This window comes from Notolabrus celidotus, chromosome 2 (assembly GCF_009762535.1).
Source record: "Notolabrus celidotus isolate fNotCel1 chromosome 2, fNotCel1.pri, whole genome shotgun sequence".
NCBI classification, from domain to species: Eukaryota; Metazoa; Chordata; class Actinopteri; order Labriformes; family Labridae; genus Notolabrus; species Notolabrus celidotus.
Window position 1 is genome coordinate 13511581 of NC_048273.1, and position 20686 is coordinate 13532266.

At 39.1% G+C, this 20686-nt stretch overlaps 1 protein-coding gene across 1 annotated transcript in view; it reads left to right on the plus strand.

Annotated features, from left to right (window-relative positions):
• hcn2b (hyperpolarization activated cyclic nucleotide-gated potassium channel 2b) overlaps positions 1-20686 on the plus strand; it is a 57326-nt gene that overhangs the window by 29334 nt on the left and 7306 nt on the right. The window contains exons 5-7 of the mRNA XM_034677842.1: positions 4726-4872; positions 7290-7530; positions 14333-14497. Of these exons, the coding sequence (XP_034533733.1) occupies positions 4726-4872; positions 7290-7530; positions 14333-14497 (553 nt within the window). The remainder of the gene's footprint in view (positions 1-4725; positions 4873-7289; positions 7531-14332; positions 14498-20686) is intronic.

Sequence of the window (20686 nt, forward strand, 5' to 3'; positions counted from 1 at the left end):
ATAAACTAATGAATACATTTAAGCTGTGCTCAAAATCTGTATATTTGTATTTATAAATATAATCCAACGGCCTTCGAGTCTCACTCCGTTCCACTGACTCTGAGTGACATGGTCACTAATCTAAGTTAATGCTCAGAAAATCACAAAGTCAATAAAACTCCTCTAAACTCTTTCAGTGGCCACTTTTAAAGAAGTGAGGGATGGAGAGACATGTCATGTCGGTTTAATTGAGAGTGCCACACTCTGAATCCTGAGGCAGGAAGCACTTAATAGGAGCCTCCCAGTTTATCCCCATGCTCGACTGAATGAGCTGGGTGTTGTGTGAGTCGACTGCATCTTTACTGCGGCTGAAGTTCTGCAAATGTGGGGACATTTTTAAAATCTGATGTGTTGGTGTTGTAGTCTTTAAAAGTAGTTTGGTCCAAAATTAATTAATTATAATAATTGTCATTGGATTATGTGTTTTCTCTAAGATATGTCAGAAATCTAAGGAAAGAAGATTAGTGCTGCCCTGGTCTATATTTACAGATTCTGTATATTAACACAAAATCTGTAGGGAAGTGAGACCATATAGGGTGTCAGCTTGTATCCTACACTGGTGTTTCTGCAGGCTGTGGTGGCTATATTCAGGAAAACAGTCTATGTGACGAGCAAAACAAGCAGAACACATCAGCTGAAGTTGAATCTGGACTTATCAGTGGTGTAATGACAATTTAGCTCTTTTCTTATCACTACTTTGCCTCTCATTTCAAGCACAATTCCCACTTCTTTCATTTCTTCTCAGAGTGTATATAATTGTAACACAAGGCAAAGGAAGTGTTGGCCAGAAGTCTTTTATATTTAATGGAGTTACCGAAGGTCGACCGTTGCTCCTCCATTGTCGTCAAACAATAGATGAAGGGTTCCAAGATCGATGCTCCCATGCTAATACGCTAACTGAACCATGTCCCCAAGCAATAAATTAGGATTGAGTGGGATTAAGATTAGAATTGATTGAAGTAAGTAAGAACAGGGTGCATTAGTGACAGGATGTGATTTAATTATGCTGTTCATTAGATTGAGTGGTCCACACAGAGTTTCAATGAAGTATTTGTTTTAGCAGTTTGTACTTCCAAGATTGAACATAGTGTAAAAGCAAAATGTGGAAAGAAAAACAGAAAGGTAAGAGTTATAGGAGAGGATTAAAAATGGTCTTAACAGTAAGCATAGCATATATGATTTTTAGGTAAGTGATAATAGTGAATGGGTAGCTATGCAAGTTAGAATCCCGACAAGGTGAGCCAAATCGTGAAGAGGTCTTTCCTCACTCTGAAGACATTCCAATTTGTTCAACCCCCTGTTCACTATACATTACACAGCTACCCAGCTAGACACGAAAGACACAAACAAGACAACACATAATCTTGATTGACAGAGGACTTTATTCATTTTTAAACAATTTATTTATACAACTTAAATGGTGCCTCAGATTTCATGGTCAGTGATGCTTCATTCGCAAGCGCCTACTTGCAGGACAAATTGATATTAAACAATTCACAGGCAAGTGAAATCACCAGCCCTTTTTTCATCCTTTTGTACCTTTATTCCCATTGAAGGTATGTTAGAGAAGGTGATGGGAGTTCTGCAGGAATGTTTTATGTTGACATTTCTGTCCTCTGTCAGCTCTCGGTCTTCTCTGAGCTTTGCATTTGTTAACACCTCTGTTTCAGGTGCTTCATAATTATCAGCAATTTAGAGATGCTCTCACCAGCTCTGCTGGCGTTGCCTGGATTACAGGACAGGATGTTGCTCCTCTTTACCCTATTAGAGATGATTGGTGCCCAGTAGCTCCACAGACTGCTCTCACATCTGCTCCTGGTAACTGTCATTAACCCCTGACTCTCAAAACCAGCATGAGAAAGAAACTAACTTTTTGCCACAAGTTTACCAATTTAGAGTGCTAACAGAAACTGATGTTTTTGCCACAGTGTCAACAGGTAGCTGTGAAATTTGTTGGACTGCTTTTCACGGATTGATATATGTTGTGTGTTATCAGGTTGTCCGTGGCGTTACTTTTGCTGTTCAAAATGAATCACAGCTGATATGAGGCCAGAATCAAGTATTTAATACAGGCTTGAGTTCAGTAATGTTGTTAAAATCCCTGAAAAAAGGGTGAAAATGTAAATTCCTAAACTTTCTCTTAACTTAGAAAATCTTCAGTTCTTGATGTCATGTAGAGTAAATCCACCTGTAGACACACAGTATTAATGGTGTCCTTCCCTGACAGCCAGTGTGTGCTGTATAGAAGACACCGTGATTTGCTGTGTCACTTATGCCACCAGGGTCAAGCCTCCATTTTGTTCTCTAACCCATATGTCACCTTACAGTGTAACAAAATGTAATTTGCTGGACAGCGAGCCTTCGTACCAAAAGCATGTGTCATCGACTGTTACAGGCAAGGTCACTGTCAGCGCTCTCCCTCTGCTCCAGCGTACATGCCTTGTCCTCGTGATTTGTGATATCAGGTCATGAGTCACAGGCAGGAAGGTGTCGGCACTTAAGATGATTAAAGATTTCCTCTTGATACATGTACAGTTTTTCATTTACAAAGGGACAGGTAAAGATCCCTCCTCTGTTATATCCACTGCACCCTTTATTCACCCTTGTATCTTTAATTTGTCACATAGCTGCACAGTGGTAGATGTAAAAAGAAATTGTATTATTATCACAACATTTTCCACTTTTTTGGATCTGATTTCTCTAAAACTAGACCCTCATTTTTTAATTTCTCTTACTTATAATTGAAAAGAGTTCATTAACAAAAGATCTATTTTTTCTCATTTTTGTAATGTTATTCTTTATTTGCGGTTAACAAAGAAAATTGACGGCCATGACAGCTCTGTACAAAGGTGGGGGGAAAAAAATAGGACTCCTGACTCTGATTAATACAGACGTTGCAAAACCACAGGTATGCTGTAAACAGCGGTAGCTTTGCTTGACAGGCTGCAATCAATTTTTTTCACTACCATTGAAGTGGCACTGTAAAAACTGAAAGTGTTATTACTCTATTTAAGCAGTTCTTTCAAGCCTTTGTATGAAAGATTGGAGCTGTGTCTATTTTTCACAACCGTAGTGTTTGACAGAGGGCGGTCTACCTTACCCCCATTCTGAATCTACTACTCATCATGTTGACAGTTTTTCACAGTGTACTTATGTAGTTGAACACACACAATATGAACTCATATTTAAAAAAAACGTAAAGGTACTGTAAGGAACTTTCTGTTTGTGCTGATTTTGGCAACTCCCTTGGACAAATTTCTCTTATTTTTTTTTCAAGGACATGTGTACGTAGTGTTTCCCACCAAAAATAATAATGCAAACTTATCGTGCACTCAGATTGTTGTAGAACATGTAAACAAAGGCGCCTGACACTGACCCAATGGCAAAAGGCATGAACCATGTCTTTATAAAATAGTCAATAGTGTCACTGACTGTAATTTACTTTTGTAGGTCCTAAAGAGGCATCAGTATTAATTGTACTGTTTAATAACCAGCTTACAACTCCTCACAGGAGTTTTCAGTAACATTGTAAAGCCAACAACAGGAATTTTATAATTTTCTGCACTTTATAATAAAAATAAAAACTTTTATTTGACCTCAGCTTTTTGACAAGTTCAGTCATTTATTTCAACTTGACAAGTGCTGATGCCACTGCGACCCACTCTTGGTACTCAACGTCTGTTAGAACCATATAGGAGGTTTTCGTACCTTATAAAGTGGTGATATATAAAACAGTAGAATATCCCATCCTCCTGGTATTAAAAAAACTTGTTGTTTACAGTGTATGGAGAATAATTGCAAATGTTATCCCCCAGCTGACACAGTGCCATGCAATTTCACCTCACAACAGAAGCTATAGAGTAGATCCAGAGGCTGCTATTATCACAGGGAATCCAGCCATGAAATGTGCTGTGGAGTGTCATATTGAGAAGGGACAAATAGACATTCAGTGTGCATTCAATGTGGATAAACATTACTGTGGGGAATATATTATTGCGTGAACCATTTGGGTGAGCAAACACCAAGCAGAACTCCATTTTGAGCGTTTTCTCACCACATAGTTACATATTTATCAACTCCAGTAGAAAATACAGACATCATCTTCTCCTAAGATGGTAACTCAAGTACAACAATTCCCACTGGTTTCATTAAATTATTAACTTGTAAGTATTTTTCCTCACAACACTCCTCATAGATCATAGAAGATTAGCTTCATATTTGTTTGCATTAGACTAGAACAAATTAAGGTATAAGAGTCTTTTCCTCTTAAAAAGGACTTAAACACAGTCTGTATATTGACCCCTTCAAAATAAAACATTTATTTATAAAGCCACCAGAGCCAGAGAGCTTTGTGTGGTTAAAATGTACAATGGCTGCATCTTTTTTTTTTTCTTGAAACGCAGTGGAGCATGATAAATCCTCTTGAGCATCGCAGAGCTGTCATGTTCCCTTAACAGCTTCATCACAGTGTTTCCTCCCATGGCTACAAGGTATAAATGGGTCACAGGATCGTCATATTTAAAAAATGATGTTTCAATAACTGCATGCATGCTGGTCTGATAATAAGAGAGAGCCTTTTTTTTCCTCCACAATTAACAGAATAACTGCTGAATCCTGTTTGCATTGATTCAACTTTTATGTTTTCTAACCACATCACTTTCTCTCATTCCTCTTTCCATCCTCCAGTACAAACAAGTGGAGCAGTACATGTCTTTTCACAAACTACCGGCAGACTTCCGACAGAAAATCCATGACTACTACGAGCACAGATACCAGGGCAAGATGTTCGATGAGGAGAGCATCCTTGAGGAGCTTAATGAGCCTCTGCGCGAGGTATGAAAACACCCAAGCATCCTCTGTAATGTGCTCATTCACCCGAACATGCACACACTTCTCAAGTCTCCACAGAGTAAGTGGAGTGGAATAAATTCATTATGGTGCTCACTTATGGTCCCTTTTTCACAACCCAGTAGTTAAAGGTAATTTTCAGCTTAAGTATCTAATGTTATCTGTTTTTCTAATCTGTTTATTTGCTAGTTCATGAACAAATCACCTCAACTTTTAATCAGTGTGTGTTCAAGGTGACTAAAGATTTTAGAAGCAAGCAAAAGATTGGTTAAAAGTAGTTCTGTCATCAGCTTTTTCTTCAAACCCAAAAGCTGTATTTCCTGCAAACTACAAAAGTATAACTGTCGTTTACAGGAAGAAAAAAAACTCATAACCCGCATGTAACTGTCCCTTCTGATCTATGAACTTACAGTGCCTTGCAAAAGTATTCATCCCCCTTGAACTTTTACACATCTTATCACATTACAAGCACAAACTTACATTTGTTTTATTGGGATTTTATGTCTTAGACCGACACAAAATAGCGCATAATTGTGAGATTTTTTACGAATAAAAAACTGAAAAGTGTGGCGTGCATAAGTGTTCACCCCCCTGAGCCAATACTTTGTTGAACCACCTTTCACTGCAGTTACAGCTGCAAGTCTTTTGGGATTGTCTCTCCCACTTTTGCACTTCTAGAGCCAGCATGTTTTGGCCATTTTGCTTTACAAAACAGCTCCAGTTCAGTCAGATTGGATGGAGAGAGTCTGTGAACAGCAATCTCAAGTCTCACCACATATTCTCAACAGGATTCAGGTCTGGACTTTGACTGGGCCATTCTAACACATGGATGTGCTTTTATCTAAACCGTTCCATTGTAGCTCTGGCTATATGTTCAGGTTTGTTTTCCTGCTGGAAGGAGAACCTCCGCCCTAGCCTCAAGTCTTTTGGAGCCTCTAACTGGTTTTCTTCCAGGATGGCCCTGTATTTAACTCTATCCATCTTCCCATCAACTCTGACTGGCTTCCCTGTCCCTGCTGAAAAGCATCCCCACAGCATGATGCTGCCACCACCATGTTTCACAGTGGAGATGGTGTGTTCAGGTTGATGCCCTGTGTTTGGTTTCTGACACACATACCGTTTGGATGCAGGTTGAAAAGTTAAATTTTGGTCTCATCTGACCAGAGCACCTTCTACCACATGTTTTATGTGTCCCGTACATGGCTTGTGGCAAACTTTAAATGGGACTTCTTATTGCTTTCTTTCAATAATGGCACTCTTCCAAAATAGCCAGATTTATGGTGTGTACAACTATTTTTGGGCGGCAGTAGCTCAGTCCATAGGGACTTGGTTTGGGAACCGAAGGGTCGCCGGTTCGAGTCCCACCGGTTCGAGTCCCAGTATGGACGAAGTTTGGCAAGTGAACTGGTGGCTGGAGAGGTGCTGGTTCACTTGCCTGGGCACTGCCGAGGTGCCCTTGGGCAAGGCACCGAACCTCCAACTGCTCGGGATGTGCTGTTTGACGGCAGTATCCTCACTCTGACATCTCTCCCAAAGTGCATGTCCATGTTCATGTGTGCATGATTGCATGTATGTATACACCAAAAAATTGCGCGTGTAGCATGCCAAAAAAAACAACATGAGTGAAAAAATTGAATTTCCCCCCTGGGGATTAGTAAAGTACGTTTCTTTCTTCTTTCTTTCTAATATTTTCTCCCTCTTGGCTGCTTCTCTGATCAATGCTCTCCTTGCCTGGCCTGTCAGTTTAAGAGGACGGCCATGTCTTGGTAGGTTTGCAGTTGTGCCATACGCTTTTCATTTTCAGATGATGGATTGAACAGTGCGCCGTGAGATGTTCAAAGCTTGGAATATGATTTTATTACCTAACCCTGCTTTAAACTTCTCCACAACTTTATCCCTGACCTGTCTAGTGTGTTCTTCATGATGCTGTTTGTTCACTAATGTTCTCTAACAAACCTCTGAGGCCTTCACAGAACAGCAATATTTATACTGAGATTGAAGTGCACACAGGTGGACTCTATTTACTAATGATGTGATTTTTAAAGGCAGTTTGTTGCACTGGATTTTATTTAGGGGTATCAGAATAAAGGGGGTGAATACTTATGCACGCCAAACTTTTCATTTTTTTATTTGTAAAAAATCTTTAACCACATGTATCATTGTCCTTCAACTTAACAATTTGTGTTGGTCTATGATATAAAATCCCAATAAAATAAATGTAAGTTTGAACTTGTAACGTGACAAAATGTGTAAAAGTTCAAGGGGGTGAATACTTTTGCAAGGCACTGTAAGCCATGGTGACATTTATTCAAAAAATACAAATGGTGCTTTCCTGAGGAAAACAAAAGACAACAATTATCAATGCACGATTATGCGCTTATGCCTTTTCTTTACCTTTGTAGGAAATCGTCAACTTTAATTGTCGTAAGCTGGTGGCCTCCATGCCGTTGTTTGCCAATGCTGATCCCAACTTTGTGACAGCCATGCTTACCAAACTGAGGTTTGAAGTCTTCCAGCCCAAAGACTACATCGTCAGAGAGGGCACCATCGGCAAGAAGATGTACTTCATCCAACACGGGGTGGTCAGTGTCCTCACCAAAGGGTCCAGCAGCATGAAGCTACTGGACGGCTCATACTTTGGAGGTAAACTTGACAGTCTTTAGCTAAAGGATAACCAGTTTCTATATAGGGTATGCAAATGCCGCTTGGTAGGAGTCACATCCACTGAGTGGCAGGAAGACTGTAGCACATAACACTTAGCGAGTGAGAACTGCAAAATCACAAAAAAGACTTCTACAAAGAGCTAAGGAGTGTACTACAAAACAAGACTAGAGAGAAAAATCAGGTCTGTTGATTTCTCAGTGTCATGCAGCTGGCTCTCTTTTAACTAAGCTAGATCACCATGCTAACTGACTTAACAAAGCTAACCTGATGAGTATCAGGTTATGTTCAGAGTTTCAGCTATGAATAAGCTGAAAAGCAATCTCCTCTTAGTAATCATTGCATGACATGTTCTCTGTGAGCAGTTTAGATCATCAGATACAATTATATGTATACAGCAGGAACCTTTAATCTGTAATGTTATGTGAACAAGACCATGAAACAAAGCTGTGCAGTTACATTAGCACATCAAATCTTGGAGCCTCTGCTTTTAGTTAGTGATGACTATAACCTGACCCACTCCACTCTCCATTCTCTCATTGTACCTGTTAGCTTCAGGTAGAATGAATACCTTAAATTCAGCTGCTTATCTTTACAGTAAAATAGCTATCACATCATTTGGGCCACTGGAACATATGAAGACTTAATTTGCAAAAACTCAGTTTTTATACATTTCTAAAAAACATATTTATTTTTAATATACATTTTAATAAAGTTAAATTTTTGAGATACCTCTTATTATTAATGTCATTTTTACTTAGTCAAAGCCACCAAATTTCAGTTGATTGAATACCTAAAGCTAGTAACAGAAGGAATATGTTTTTTGAAACATTTTTTAAATTTTTAAAAAGTGAGTTATCTGTTTTTGCAAATTAACTCTTCATATTTTGACACTTGGTTCTAAGACCCTGCAAAGTCTGGTTACTGTAGGGTTTCTCCCAGGACCTTTGAAAGTACTACCCCCCAGGCAGGGGCTTTTCAGGGTGTAGATTATCTACCCCTGAACTAAATTTAGACCCTGGTTCCTCCTGTTGAAAAGCACACAGTTCAGAGGTAAAGTCCCTAGTTCTGGGGTAAAGTTCCTGCAGTCGAAAAAAACGCCTATAGTATTTTGAATTTGTGTATATGTGGTTTCCAATACTTCCGGAGCCAGCCTCAAGTGGAAACTCGATGAATTGCAGTTTTTAACACTTCCACATTGGCTTCAATTCTGGCGGCCGGAGGTTGCCGCTTGGTTTTTACTCTTGTGTACACAGTCATGTTTCAGGATGCATTTCCAGTCCGAATGAGGGGGCGTGTCCTAGTAGGAGAATGAGCATACCTTCATTATAGAATAATAGGTTAGAAAACAGAAAGAATAGACCACAACATTACATAATGTACAGGAAAATAATGAGCAGACTCGAAGAGAATTTAAATCAAGCCAGAATAGATAAGAGTAGATTATTATACACTTCCATCAGTGTGTCATTCATACACAAAATCACAAATTGATTATCAACAGTCGTGTCACAAATGTATTAATTACTCAAATATGAATTGTAGCAACAGGCAGAAACCTTTAAAAAAAAAAAAAGGAGTAATCTAATATTTTATTTTGACTTGTTGTGCAGTGTTGCCTTACAGCCACTTCTGTCCCACTTTCCCAGGCTGTTGTTCCTCTGTGGCTGTTTAGGAACATGTGGTGTATCTGGTTCTGTCACCACCCATAAACCCACACAGACACACACATATACACACACACTTACTTAAGGGTTGATGGTTTGGGCTGCATTTTTAACATCTGGTGCTCTCTGCAGCATACCGGAGTTCTCTGGTAGTAATGTTGATGTGCCAGAAGCTCAGGATGCCACCGGATGGCACAGATACATGACACACAGGGACACATAAACATTACACATACCAGCAGCCAATTAATAACAGCTAATTAACACAGCACAACAGTGATGATAGGGGCCATCTGTAATGTCAAGCATAGACTGTTCAGTCTTCCTTTCCACAGGGAGGAAACTGCAGGCCTTTCTTATACACAACACTATGAGTGGGTTAGTTTACAGGGACACCATGGTTCAACCACAGCAGTACTGGGAATAAATTCATTGTAATACAATCTCTGACCTAGGCAAATAAAGACATACAGAAGATATTGTGTCAAGCTTAACTTGTACTTTGCTGTGCTTTTGCTTTACCAAAAGTTTAGTCATAAAAATATTTAGTTGGTATTAAGCAACAATTAATCATTTTTTAAAATAACTTGTGCTACAAAGAAGAACTGTTTGTACTATCACTTCGTGTTTCTTGGTCTTTATTATTTTTTCACACTTTTCTCTCATTAGAAAACAACAGATCTTTCGCAAACAGTTTTCTGAGTAAATACAGCCAAGTCTGCATCTTGCTTTTGGCTGTCTTTTTTTTGTTTGTTTTTTCCAAAAATTGCAGTCATGCAGAACAATGCCCTGTTTGTTCAGCCACATCTCTAAACATTTGTGTATTTAAAAACTGCTTTAACCTGAATTTGGTTTGGTAAAAATACCGGAAACATATTGAAATTATTGGACAACAGTTGCATATTCAGTGCCTGACAATATGTGGTAGCTGCAAAAGCTTTCACAATATGCTGCCTCATGCTCAGAGGTTGTGTGAACTAAATATTTTCAGGCTTTGATAGAATTTTGTAAATAATGACAGAAAAATGTTTTTTTGTCATTCTGTCATTTGACAGAAAATATATTGGAGATGATTCACCATACCATCCTCTTTCGCACTAAATGATATGTGAAAATCCATCACAAATTTACAATAATGTTTAAATTGCCACTTTGACACAGAGCAAACGTTTGGATGGTTGTGAGCAGGAAAAATCGACGAGGAATTTGCCAAAACACATCAATCAATCAATCAATCAATCATTATTTATATAGCACAAATTCACAACAAATTCTAAGACACTTTAAAAATAGATCAGGTCTAGATATTTTGAACACAAAGACCCAACACCCACATAGGATAAGATCAAGTCCCATCAGACTGGCAAAAGACTCTTATCTCATCCAATCCACCATGAGCAGAGCAGTCTGCAGCATTTAGATAGTTTAAGTGGCAAAGAAAAATCTCCTTGTAACAGGCAGAAACCTTGAGCACAACCAGGCTTATGTTGAACAGCCATCTGCCTTGACCATGTTGGGATTGGAAAGCGGACTGAGGAGATGCAGAAATAGAAAGTTGGATAGGAACAGACAGCAAGAGCAACGGCAACAACAACAGCAAAACAGCTTGCAGACCTATATGGTTACAGTACCTGTAATAATGGTCAAAGTATGTGTTCTATTTTCAGGAACTGCAAATTAACGATAATAGACTGATGTTCAGATTTCTGTCAGTTAAAGTCAATAGGTCTACTGTTAGCATTTACAATAATGATGTTGATAATAGGGCAAGGATTCAAAGCATCAATTATAGCAATTGGCGTGAAACTGTTCTAAAATGAACATTACCATTATAACAGTTATGATAATGGTAAGACTGATATTCATAGCTGTAGCAGCTGGAGTCAGGCATGTCAACAGCAGAAACCTTTGAGACAAGGGAGCTCAGGGACTCCCCAAAAATATCTATAGTCGGTGACTTTAATGGGACAGAAAGATTTAAATTCAGTGTCAAGCAGACAGATAGAGGAGAGAGAGGGAAAAACAGGTGCTCTGTGCGTTTCCCCCAGCAGTCTAAGCCTATAGCAGCATAACTAAGTGCTGGTCCAAGCCTGAGCCCATACATTTGGGCAGGTATGCTGTGTAAAACTTTAGCCCACATACCAGAGAACACTACCATCTGTCTTGAACTTTTCAGTCTCAGATGCCCACTGACTGAAAATGCCTGGGAAAGCTAAAGCTAATGAACTTGCATTATGAGCCACCAGTGGTGCAAGCTAAAGCTAGCATTCATGTGCTGGCATCAGTGGGCTGAACAAGAGATGTGATTTGTTGAGAAGCTGATCCAGTGAGGAGTAAAAGCACATTTAGTCAGAATTTTTACAACCCTGGCCTGTCCATCAAAATGACAGACTCCTCCACTCATACTTGAAAAACAACACACATAAACTGTTAAGTGACAGACTTTCAGATACTATAACCATTAGGAAAAAAACTGCTCATAGGTAGTGGGTTTTTTATTTGACAATACCAGGCAATTAAACTGATGAACATGAACAATCCCAGGCTAAAGATAAAAGTTTCCAACAGTCATTATCCCAGGATTGCAAGGCTTTTTTTTTAATTCTCTGTATTTTGTGTTATGTTTGGGGGAGAGAGTTGTCCTGTCTGCTAGATAAAATGGTTACCCAGTGATCTGAGCAGCTTTTTGATGCAGCCCCCATAGCTTCATTAGCATTGTTTTCCTCTTGCTGCACTTTTAATGATGCAAATGCTTGTGATGTGTATAACCAAAAAGCCCCCAAATGACAACTTGTGAAAAAGACACTCGTTTTTTTTTTGTGGTGTCTGAGTTTTCCACTATTCTAAAAAAGGGGAGCAGCTAACGCTTAAACCTGAACATGACAGGAGTTTTTTTCTAGAAAGCAAATCTCTGACTCAGTATGTCTTACCACTGACATTTGAACTATTTGACAACACTTTAAAATAAAAAAAATCAGTTATTTATCATACAGAAGATGATGTAATAATCAGCTGTTAATGTTCAATCTAAAGATATTTATACGATACACTTTATAGCTTTTGATTACTTTACACAAGCAAACCTTAGAATATCAAATTGAGTACAACAAGCAGTTCAGTACCTGAACATGCTTTTAATCATGAATCTTCATAAAATATGGAGAAAGTATGGTTACTTCAAAGTCACATTTAAATACCCAGACTAAAAACTTGTATTGTTTCAATCCATCCATTGATTTCTATGTGTGTACAGTACAAACCTGTTCTATAAAGATAGTATGTGTTTCTATATGTGAGGGAAGACACATTGTATATGCCTGGCAGCCGTGTCCTGGATCACAATCTTCAAGGCTAATCTTTCTACTTAGTCCCTTGAACAAACTGTAAAACATCTTGAAAACTATTCCTCTTTGCTTTATTGCCAAATATAGATGAGACCAAAAAAAAAAAGCAGACTCTCATGTCTGCACAGCTAGCCAGAGCAAAGCACCAGTTAGATAACATTAGTTTGGAAGCCAAAAAGTGAGGAAGATCTAACCTGGCACTGTCCATATAAAAACTAATGAGGAGCTGTAGAGGTCAAATGCTACCCTGTATACGTATGTTTTTTTAGGCTACATTTTAAAGGTAATCTGCTCTGCCATGATGTTTGTGCCTAGAATAATTAGCTAAGAAGAATTTGCTGTCAAATTTTCTTGAACTGAAAGCCATTCTATAAATGAGTCTGTGTAGGAGATAACTTATGTTCAACTCAAGTTACATAGGGGTAAATTAGATGAGACTACCCAGGTTTCATGCTAATCACCCGGCTGTGTTAAGTACTTGATTCTGATTAGTCAAATCCCCATAACCACAGTTATTGAATCTTGATAGCAAGAGTGATGCCAGGGACAACCAGCCATGCCATATCAAATCAAATCAAGAAAGAAGTCTGACACATTTATATAGTTTCACCTCTAAAACACCAGTGTGGAAAAACACAAGTTTCCAATAGCACCAGTTATCAACATGGAGGATATCCTGAGTATTTAATAATCCTTTCCTAAAATGATTATGTTTCGGATAACAACCCACTCACCATACAGTATCCCTTCCTGAGTTCATACTAGAATAAAAGAAAAAACAACACAAGAAGGATGTAGGTTATTCAAACATTTAGATGGAGCTAGGCTAGTCTTTCCCTTCCTTATATCTTTAATTTAAGCTAAGCTAATGAACTTTAGCTTCATATTTACCCATGAGATTTATGTTTATTCCCATCAAACTATTGGCAAAAAAGCAGTATTATCATCAAACTATTCAAAACTCATTAATTGTTACATGAGACAAATGTTCTATACTTTTAATGACAATAGTATGTTTGTGTGTCTATATTTTTCTATAACCCTTCCTTGTTTCCTTGACTTGTGCAGCAAGCCACTACAGCGTTAGTCCATTCCAGCCCAGTCTTCCCTTACCTGTTCTTAATAAAGCCTTCCACATTTTGTTACTTTTCTCCCTCATCCAGATGGAGTCAGTGGAATCCGACCTTTCAGGTGGGGAAAAAGGAGGTCATATGGTTGTCAAGACAACAGTCTACCCCAGCCCATTGAGGACTAAAACTAGAGAGAAGACACTAGGGGGGGAGGAAGGGGAACATGTGAATGAAATGAAGCATAACAGCACATCTCCAAATATAGAGTGTGCCTCCATCGCACACCTGTCAGTGCTGTGCTAGTGCTCAAGGAAATACTGTGTTTCACCGTCAGTGGGTTACACTGGCTACACACAATCACCACATGCTGAAACCATACTGTTCAGACTTCTGCTAAATGTCCAGTGAATAAGGCACAGACAGTGGCAAACTGTAGGAAAATAAACGTTGAAATATTAGGACCACTGAAATGAAGTATCTGATATCTGGAAAAATGTCATTTGACTTTTTTTCTTTTTATAGTTTCATAAGTGATGCTTGGGGGGGGGGGGGGGTTGACTTAAATTTGACAGTGCTCAATAAATCTAACTTTTTTTGAGTATCTGTTTTTCTTTCTCTCTGTGTGTCTGACACCCTGGTACCTTTCAGTAAGCTGTTTTGTGATGTACCCGTCTCTTGTCTGTTCTGTCTTTCACCCCACCAGAGATCTGTCTGCTGACCCGTGGCAGACGGACGGCCAGTGTTCAAGCGGACACTTACTGTCGCCTGTACTCGCTCTCTGTGGATAACTTCAACGAGGTGCTGGAGGAATATCCCATGATGAGGAGGGCCTTTGAGACGGTCGCTATTGACAGATTGGACAGGATAGGTAAGATGCCACCTGGATTAACAAAACAATCCATCAGTTGCTTTCAGTGGAATTTGTTCAATCTCAGAATCAAGTAGCTATGTCTGATGGCAATGTATGCCTCTGGGAGTGACGCTGAATGTTCTCGGCATTTCGGTGAAGCCAGCAGTTAACAGTGATTGACTTCCAGCCAAGACTTCCTTTTCTGTGTGCTGTGTTGTTTTAAAGTCCAATTAGGAACTTGAGAAGCAACTGTGTGGTCGGATCAAGCAAAGAGAAATTCATCCCTCGTTATATATCAGTTAGATAACCTACATATTTTTTGTATCATTAAATCCTCAGGAGTAGCAGTCATTCCTCTCTTTCTGAAGAGTCTCAGTTTCACAGTAAAATAAGTTACACTGATGCCTCACTTTGGCTACAACAGTGGTAACAACCCTCAAAAGAGATCCAATTCCATGTGATTTACCTGCAATTAGCAGGTCTTAATTTTGTCAAAATAAGGATGATGCAGATTTGTAAAAAGAGATAAGTTAAAATGCAAGTTTTGTCAGGTGTGCTCTCAAGAGGAGATGTAAGAAACCTGTATTTTGAGTGGTGATCAGAAGTTTTCTCCCTTATGCTCTCCAGGACACTGTGAAACCAAAATGCTGTTTAGCTTCCTGCACACAGCATCAAGCAGATTTATTGCTCAAGTTTAAATTTTAGATTTGTTAGCTGCAGTTAAATGCAGACATATGTTGCAGAGACTGTATTTGTCAGATTACAGCCTACAGGAGCCAGGATGACACTGAACAGGATTGTGTTCCTCCTCTCCTCATATATTGTTTTTCCTGCAACCACCAGACCCTGCTCATATGTGATTGGTCAATACTGCTTTGGCTAAAAATGTACAATATACACAACCAGAAAGCTTTACATACAAGTTATTGTAGAGATTATCCCAGGAAGGATCATTTATTTGAAAATTGCCACATTCATAATCACATACATATGAAATAAGAGATCATCAGCATGGCCATCTGATAGCCTTAGGGTGTTTTTAAAAAAGAGTCAACTTTGTCAAATTGAATGAATACATACATCTAAACCATTAAACCATGGTGATTTGTGTTCACTTTGACAGAATGACACGTCACCAAGTCTCTATTCAGTCAAATAATATTTCCACCAAGACTTTATTTATTAAATGTGTCCTTGAGAAAAGTCAAAGAATATTAGCAGTAGCTTCACACTTCACTGGCAAAAGCCAGATGTATGGTGTCTTTATGATTATATTAGACATTCATAGGATGAGATGAAGCGTAAAGAAAATGTATTCATTCATTTGCATGGCGTCTCTGTCAGCTGTGATTTAATGTATGAACAATCCTAACAGTGACAATGTGTGGGGGGAAAAGACTTGTGGCTGAAAATGTGTGTTCATGGCTGTGAATCATTACAGAGTAATTTCTTTGACGTAACATCTATCATGCCACTTGAATACATCCCATGGATACCTGTCACTTTGCAAAATTGTTATTTGAAATATGAGACACTTGTGAAGATCATGACAGAAACTTCCGGGTAAGATTGCTCTCACTTCCTCAAGATCAAATCACTGATTCCTCAGTGCTCAGCAGAGCCACTGAACATCCTCTGTTTGACCTCAGAGACACTCACACAAACATACACAGATAATGTTTTGTATTTGTAAAGCACTGGGAGCTCCTTGTTAGCGAGCAAATGGACACTTGTTTTTGTTCTTCACAATGCAAACAACTTTCCCCTCCTCAACATGCCCCCCAAGGTCAGCCGCCATACTGATGTCACATCTCCAGTCACATGACCACACTTCACATGTTTACCAAAGCCCCACATCCACCACCTGCCAGCTGTTGCCATGGCAGCCAGATTCCACACATGAGCAGCCTTCAGTCAGTCAGTAAGCTCACATATTTAGAGTGACATGTTTGCTTCAGACCAAACATCCTACCAAAATCTCCCACTGGATGCTGTATGCTTTTGATGAGTATGAATCAATAATAAGATGTTTCTTTGTTTGAATTTGTCAATAAAGCTTGTCAGACAAAAAAGATCTGGCTCGAAGCAAAAAAGCAGAACAAAACCCATGTTAGAAATGTGAATGTAAATACAGTCTAGCAAAGAAGGACACAAGTTTTGTTCCTTTTAAGCGTAAAAACGTGTCTTTGTAAGATACTAATTTTTAAATCCACATCAATAATAGTCTCTTTAAAATAACACTCAAAGCTTGCTCTAGCATGTTTATGTGTACAGTACATCCTAGTGTTTTTTCAGGATTAGTTCAGTCTGATTCGAAATTACATTTACAACCGAATATCTTCCGTAATACAATCCTGTTAAATCCCTGTAAGCTATATCAAAAGGGTTAACACCTGTCCGATGTCATCATACCCTTAATGCATTGAACTGTAAAAACAACGTCACATAAGATCAGAGAAGAAGCTGAATAGCAGTTAGTTTGGAGGGGGGTCGGGGCTGTTGCTTGATAATGAGACGGCATTGTTGTAAAAGCAACAATGCAACAAATATGTGACTCCAGCAAACAGCAACTGTTTCCAGCCCCCAATGAATGGTACATTGAACACGGACTGCAATTATTTACTTTCTAGTCTATGAACTATTCAAAGCTCCTTCATTACATGTCAACTTTCACTCTTTCACACTGCCCATCACAGACTGAGATGAGGGGTGGAAATGAGCTCATTATATTTACTCATGTTACTGTTACTGAGCAGCTTTTCTATGCTTTTTTTAGCAGTTTTCAAAGTCAGTTATTTTACTTTTACTGAAGTATTTTCTTTTTTACTTTAGTAGTTTTATATTTCATCTGTAATATAGATTACAGACAGTAAAAAAGTGAAAAACAAAAAGGATATTAACTGTTCATCAACTGCGTAACTGCCAGCTGATTGGCTGATAGCCACCACATGACAGGTGAACTCAGATGTAGCAGAGGAGAAGATGACGCATACCTGTCCTGAAATCACCATGAGAGATACCCTTGTGAAGTTGGAAATACAGTCACAGGTTCACCTTTAGTGATAAATAACTCATCTGCGAAACATTACTATGGTGTACCATAGTAAGGTCGAGAACAAGCCACAACGTTTCAGCAGTATAAGCCATCCTGCAAGTTGGCCATTTCACAGTGAATGCTTTTCACAGCAGCTGTGGCTCAATTGTAGAGTTAGTCGTCTCTCAATCGGAAGGTTGAGGGTTCTATCCCAGCTCCTGCAGTCACATGTCGAAGTGTCCTTGGGCAAGACACTGAACCCCAAATTGCTCCCATTGTTGGTCAGTTGTGTTTGAATGTGTATTAATGAGATAAGCTAATAATGATGGTCCCATATAGAAGTCTCTACCACCAGTGTGTGAATGTGACTAGCAGTGTAAAAGCATTTTGAGTGGTAAGAAAGACTAGAAAATCACTATATAAGTACAAGTCAATTGACCACTTACCACAGCAGGCTCTGACTCATTGAAGGGGGCTCATCTATAAAGTTCAATACCGAAAATAATGCATCAAAAATATCCGTGAACTTCAACCTGGATATGTGTTGTCAACAAAATCCTTTCACACATTTACGGTCTCCTGTTAGTAATACTTCAGCAAATAGCTTAGAAAGATGTGCCTTTACTCCACACCCCCAGTTAAACTAAGTACTCAGTACTTTAAGTACATTTTAAATTAAGTTCTTTTTTTTTCTGGAGTAGATTCACAGACTGATAGTTTTACTTCCATGTTTTTAAAATTTCACCAAAATAACTTTACTTTTACTTGAGAAGAATATTTTTGTACTGTTTCCACTCATTCACACACACTCACACATACCCGTGACTTTGCCCTCTTAGGGGTTTGAAGTCTGATGCAAGGACACTTTGATATGTGACTTGCTGGAGCTGGGGATCTAACCAACTATAGTGTCCCTTTAGAAGACAAACTGCTCCACTTTTAGCCGCCTAAATAAAGCTCTACATGAGTGAGACAACTTATGCATTCATCTCCCCATCAGGTGGTGTACACCCTGTTTGCTTTTCATTCAACTTACAAGGAAGTTCCATCAGCAAGTCTTCCTTGTGTGTCACTTTTTGCATCTTTTTTCAGTCCATAAGCCCCCCCCCAAAAGGACAGTGTATTGGTTCTACCAGTCGGAGGCGTACACCCCACTTTACAAGTTTCTGGCCTCCTAAAGAGCAAATGTAATTACAGTGATTTCAGAAAGTGGTGGCCTCTTTTCAATATTACTAAAAAGGCTTTTCCAGGTGGATTCCTTTGACTCCTCCCTCCAAACTCTGACAAGTATGAACTCTTGTCTGCCAAGCTTTTAGTGTGATTTTGGTTCACATATGTCTACTATACAAGATGCCATGGGCACAGGAGTCACCACAGTCTGGACCTTTTTCTTGTAGGCCAGGTGGCTGACTGTGTAAGAGTGGAACACGTTAATTATCTGCCTTTTTGATCTCTTTGTGACATGAGTATCACACAGGCTGTCTTGCTGACCAAGAGCTTATTTTTCTTTCCAACTGTCAAGAAAATGTGATTCATCACAGAACCAGGCTGACTATTATTTTAGTACAAAAGAGCAATATTTACCTCTTAGGCTGCCCACAGTCACACACACAAACTTCCCTTTATGCCAATCTACTGTAAATTATTATTCATCTCCAAGGTGAAGCACATGGTAGATCATCTGGATGCAGCTAAGTAGACCAGCAGGCAGCTCAAATCTTCTACTAGGTCTTGACCTTCTTCCAGTGAGCAAAGGCCTGAATGACCTTTAACATCATAATCATCATCATTAATGGCTAACTGACTTAGATATTTAAAGATGTCAGCTCCATCACCTAGGAAAAAGCCTAGGTGATGGAGCTGACGCATTGAGTCCAGCAAAAAGCTCTGCTTCAACACATCTCTGTTGCTTAAACACTTTCCTTTTTTGTACATTTAAGTGCATTCCAAACATCCCTTGTTTTATCTATCAGAAGGTCAGAAGGACACTTGAAGTTGCTGTTTGATCATCAGGGTGCTCTTCTAAAACACTTTTTTTCACGTCTGCCTCTTGAGATTTAAACGTACAGCTGAGAAGTCAAAACCAACTATTGGTTTTAAACATCTTAAAGTGACATGAGAGTTATAAAGGTCACATATGTTGGCATGTCCTTCAATAGTTATTTAAGTCCCCTGAATTAAGGCTTGGACTATTGGGGAAACTTCTCACAAAGGGATGTCAGGATGGCATATACAGTTGAGTCTTGATCTATTTTATTTTTCTAGAGAGGTCATTGCTTCCATCATAGATTTGCTATATTTTGATGTCGGTCCAAGTTTGTACATTCCCTGTTGCATTAGACTGCATACAAGGCTTTAATCTTGTCCTAGTTAGATGTATCCTCCTTTCTGTACATTTTTAATAGTGTGGAGATTCCAACATAGAAAGGACTTGCTTATCTTTTCAACTGCACAAGTACAGGAAGTCGTTCTGACACTGGTTACTGAAGCATAGCATGTCTTTTTTTTTCAATGCCAGAGTTATCACTATAGGCAAAGCTAACAGGTACAAAACTGCTTGAGCAGACGTCACGAGCCCTTTTTATATAGCAGATCCACAACAGCACCCAGTTGACAAATCTAAGGATAAGAAATTTCTCCCGACCAGTCAAGATTGAGCACAATTGTCATGATGAGCTGTGTTACTATCACAACATCTGCGTGTAGCCAGCAGCACCAGACTTTGGTCCTTCTTGCAAGTTAATATCCTCATGTTTGCATGGTTACACATTGCTCCAGTCAGATGGTAATGCCAGTTGAACCTGACATTGCCTACATACAACTGATGAGATGGTGATATCTCTACTTGGCCTCATATCAGTTACCCAAATACTTCAGCCAGTGGTGCCACTGGACACATGATGTGCTGCGGTACAAACTGCCGATGCTGGATGCAGTGCACTTCAATGTCTAAGAGTTCCCCTTCCTACAGAGATAAGACGAAGTTACACATCTTGACCTTCATCCAGGGATGATTTCCTATCCCTATCCACTCAGAATTGGTGGTTCTTCCTCTTATCATGTATTCTTTGAGTTATTTGTTGTCAGTTCTTGTTTAAAAGAGGAGCTAAGAACTTGCTGTAAGGCATGCACCATCTAACTCAAGAGACACTACAGTAAGTATTCTCTAGTGC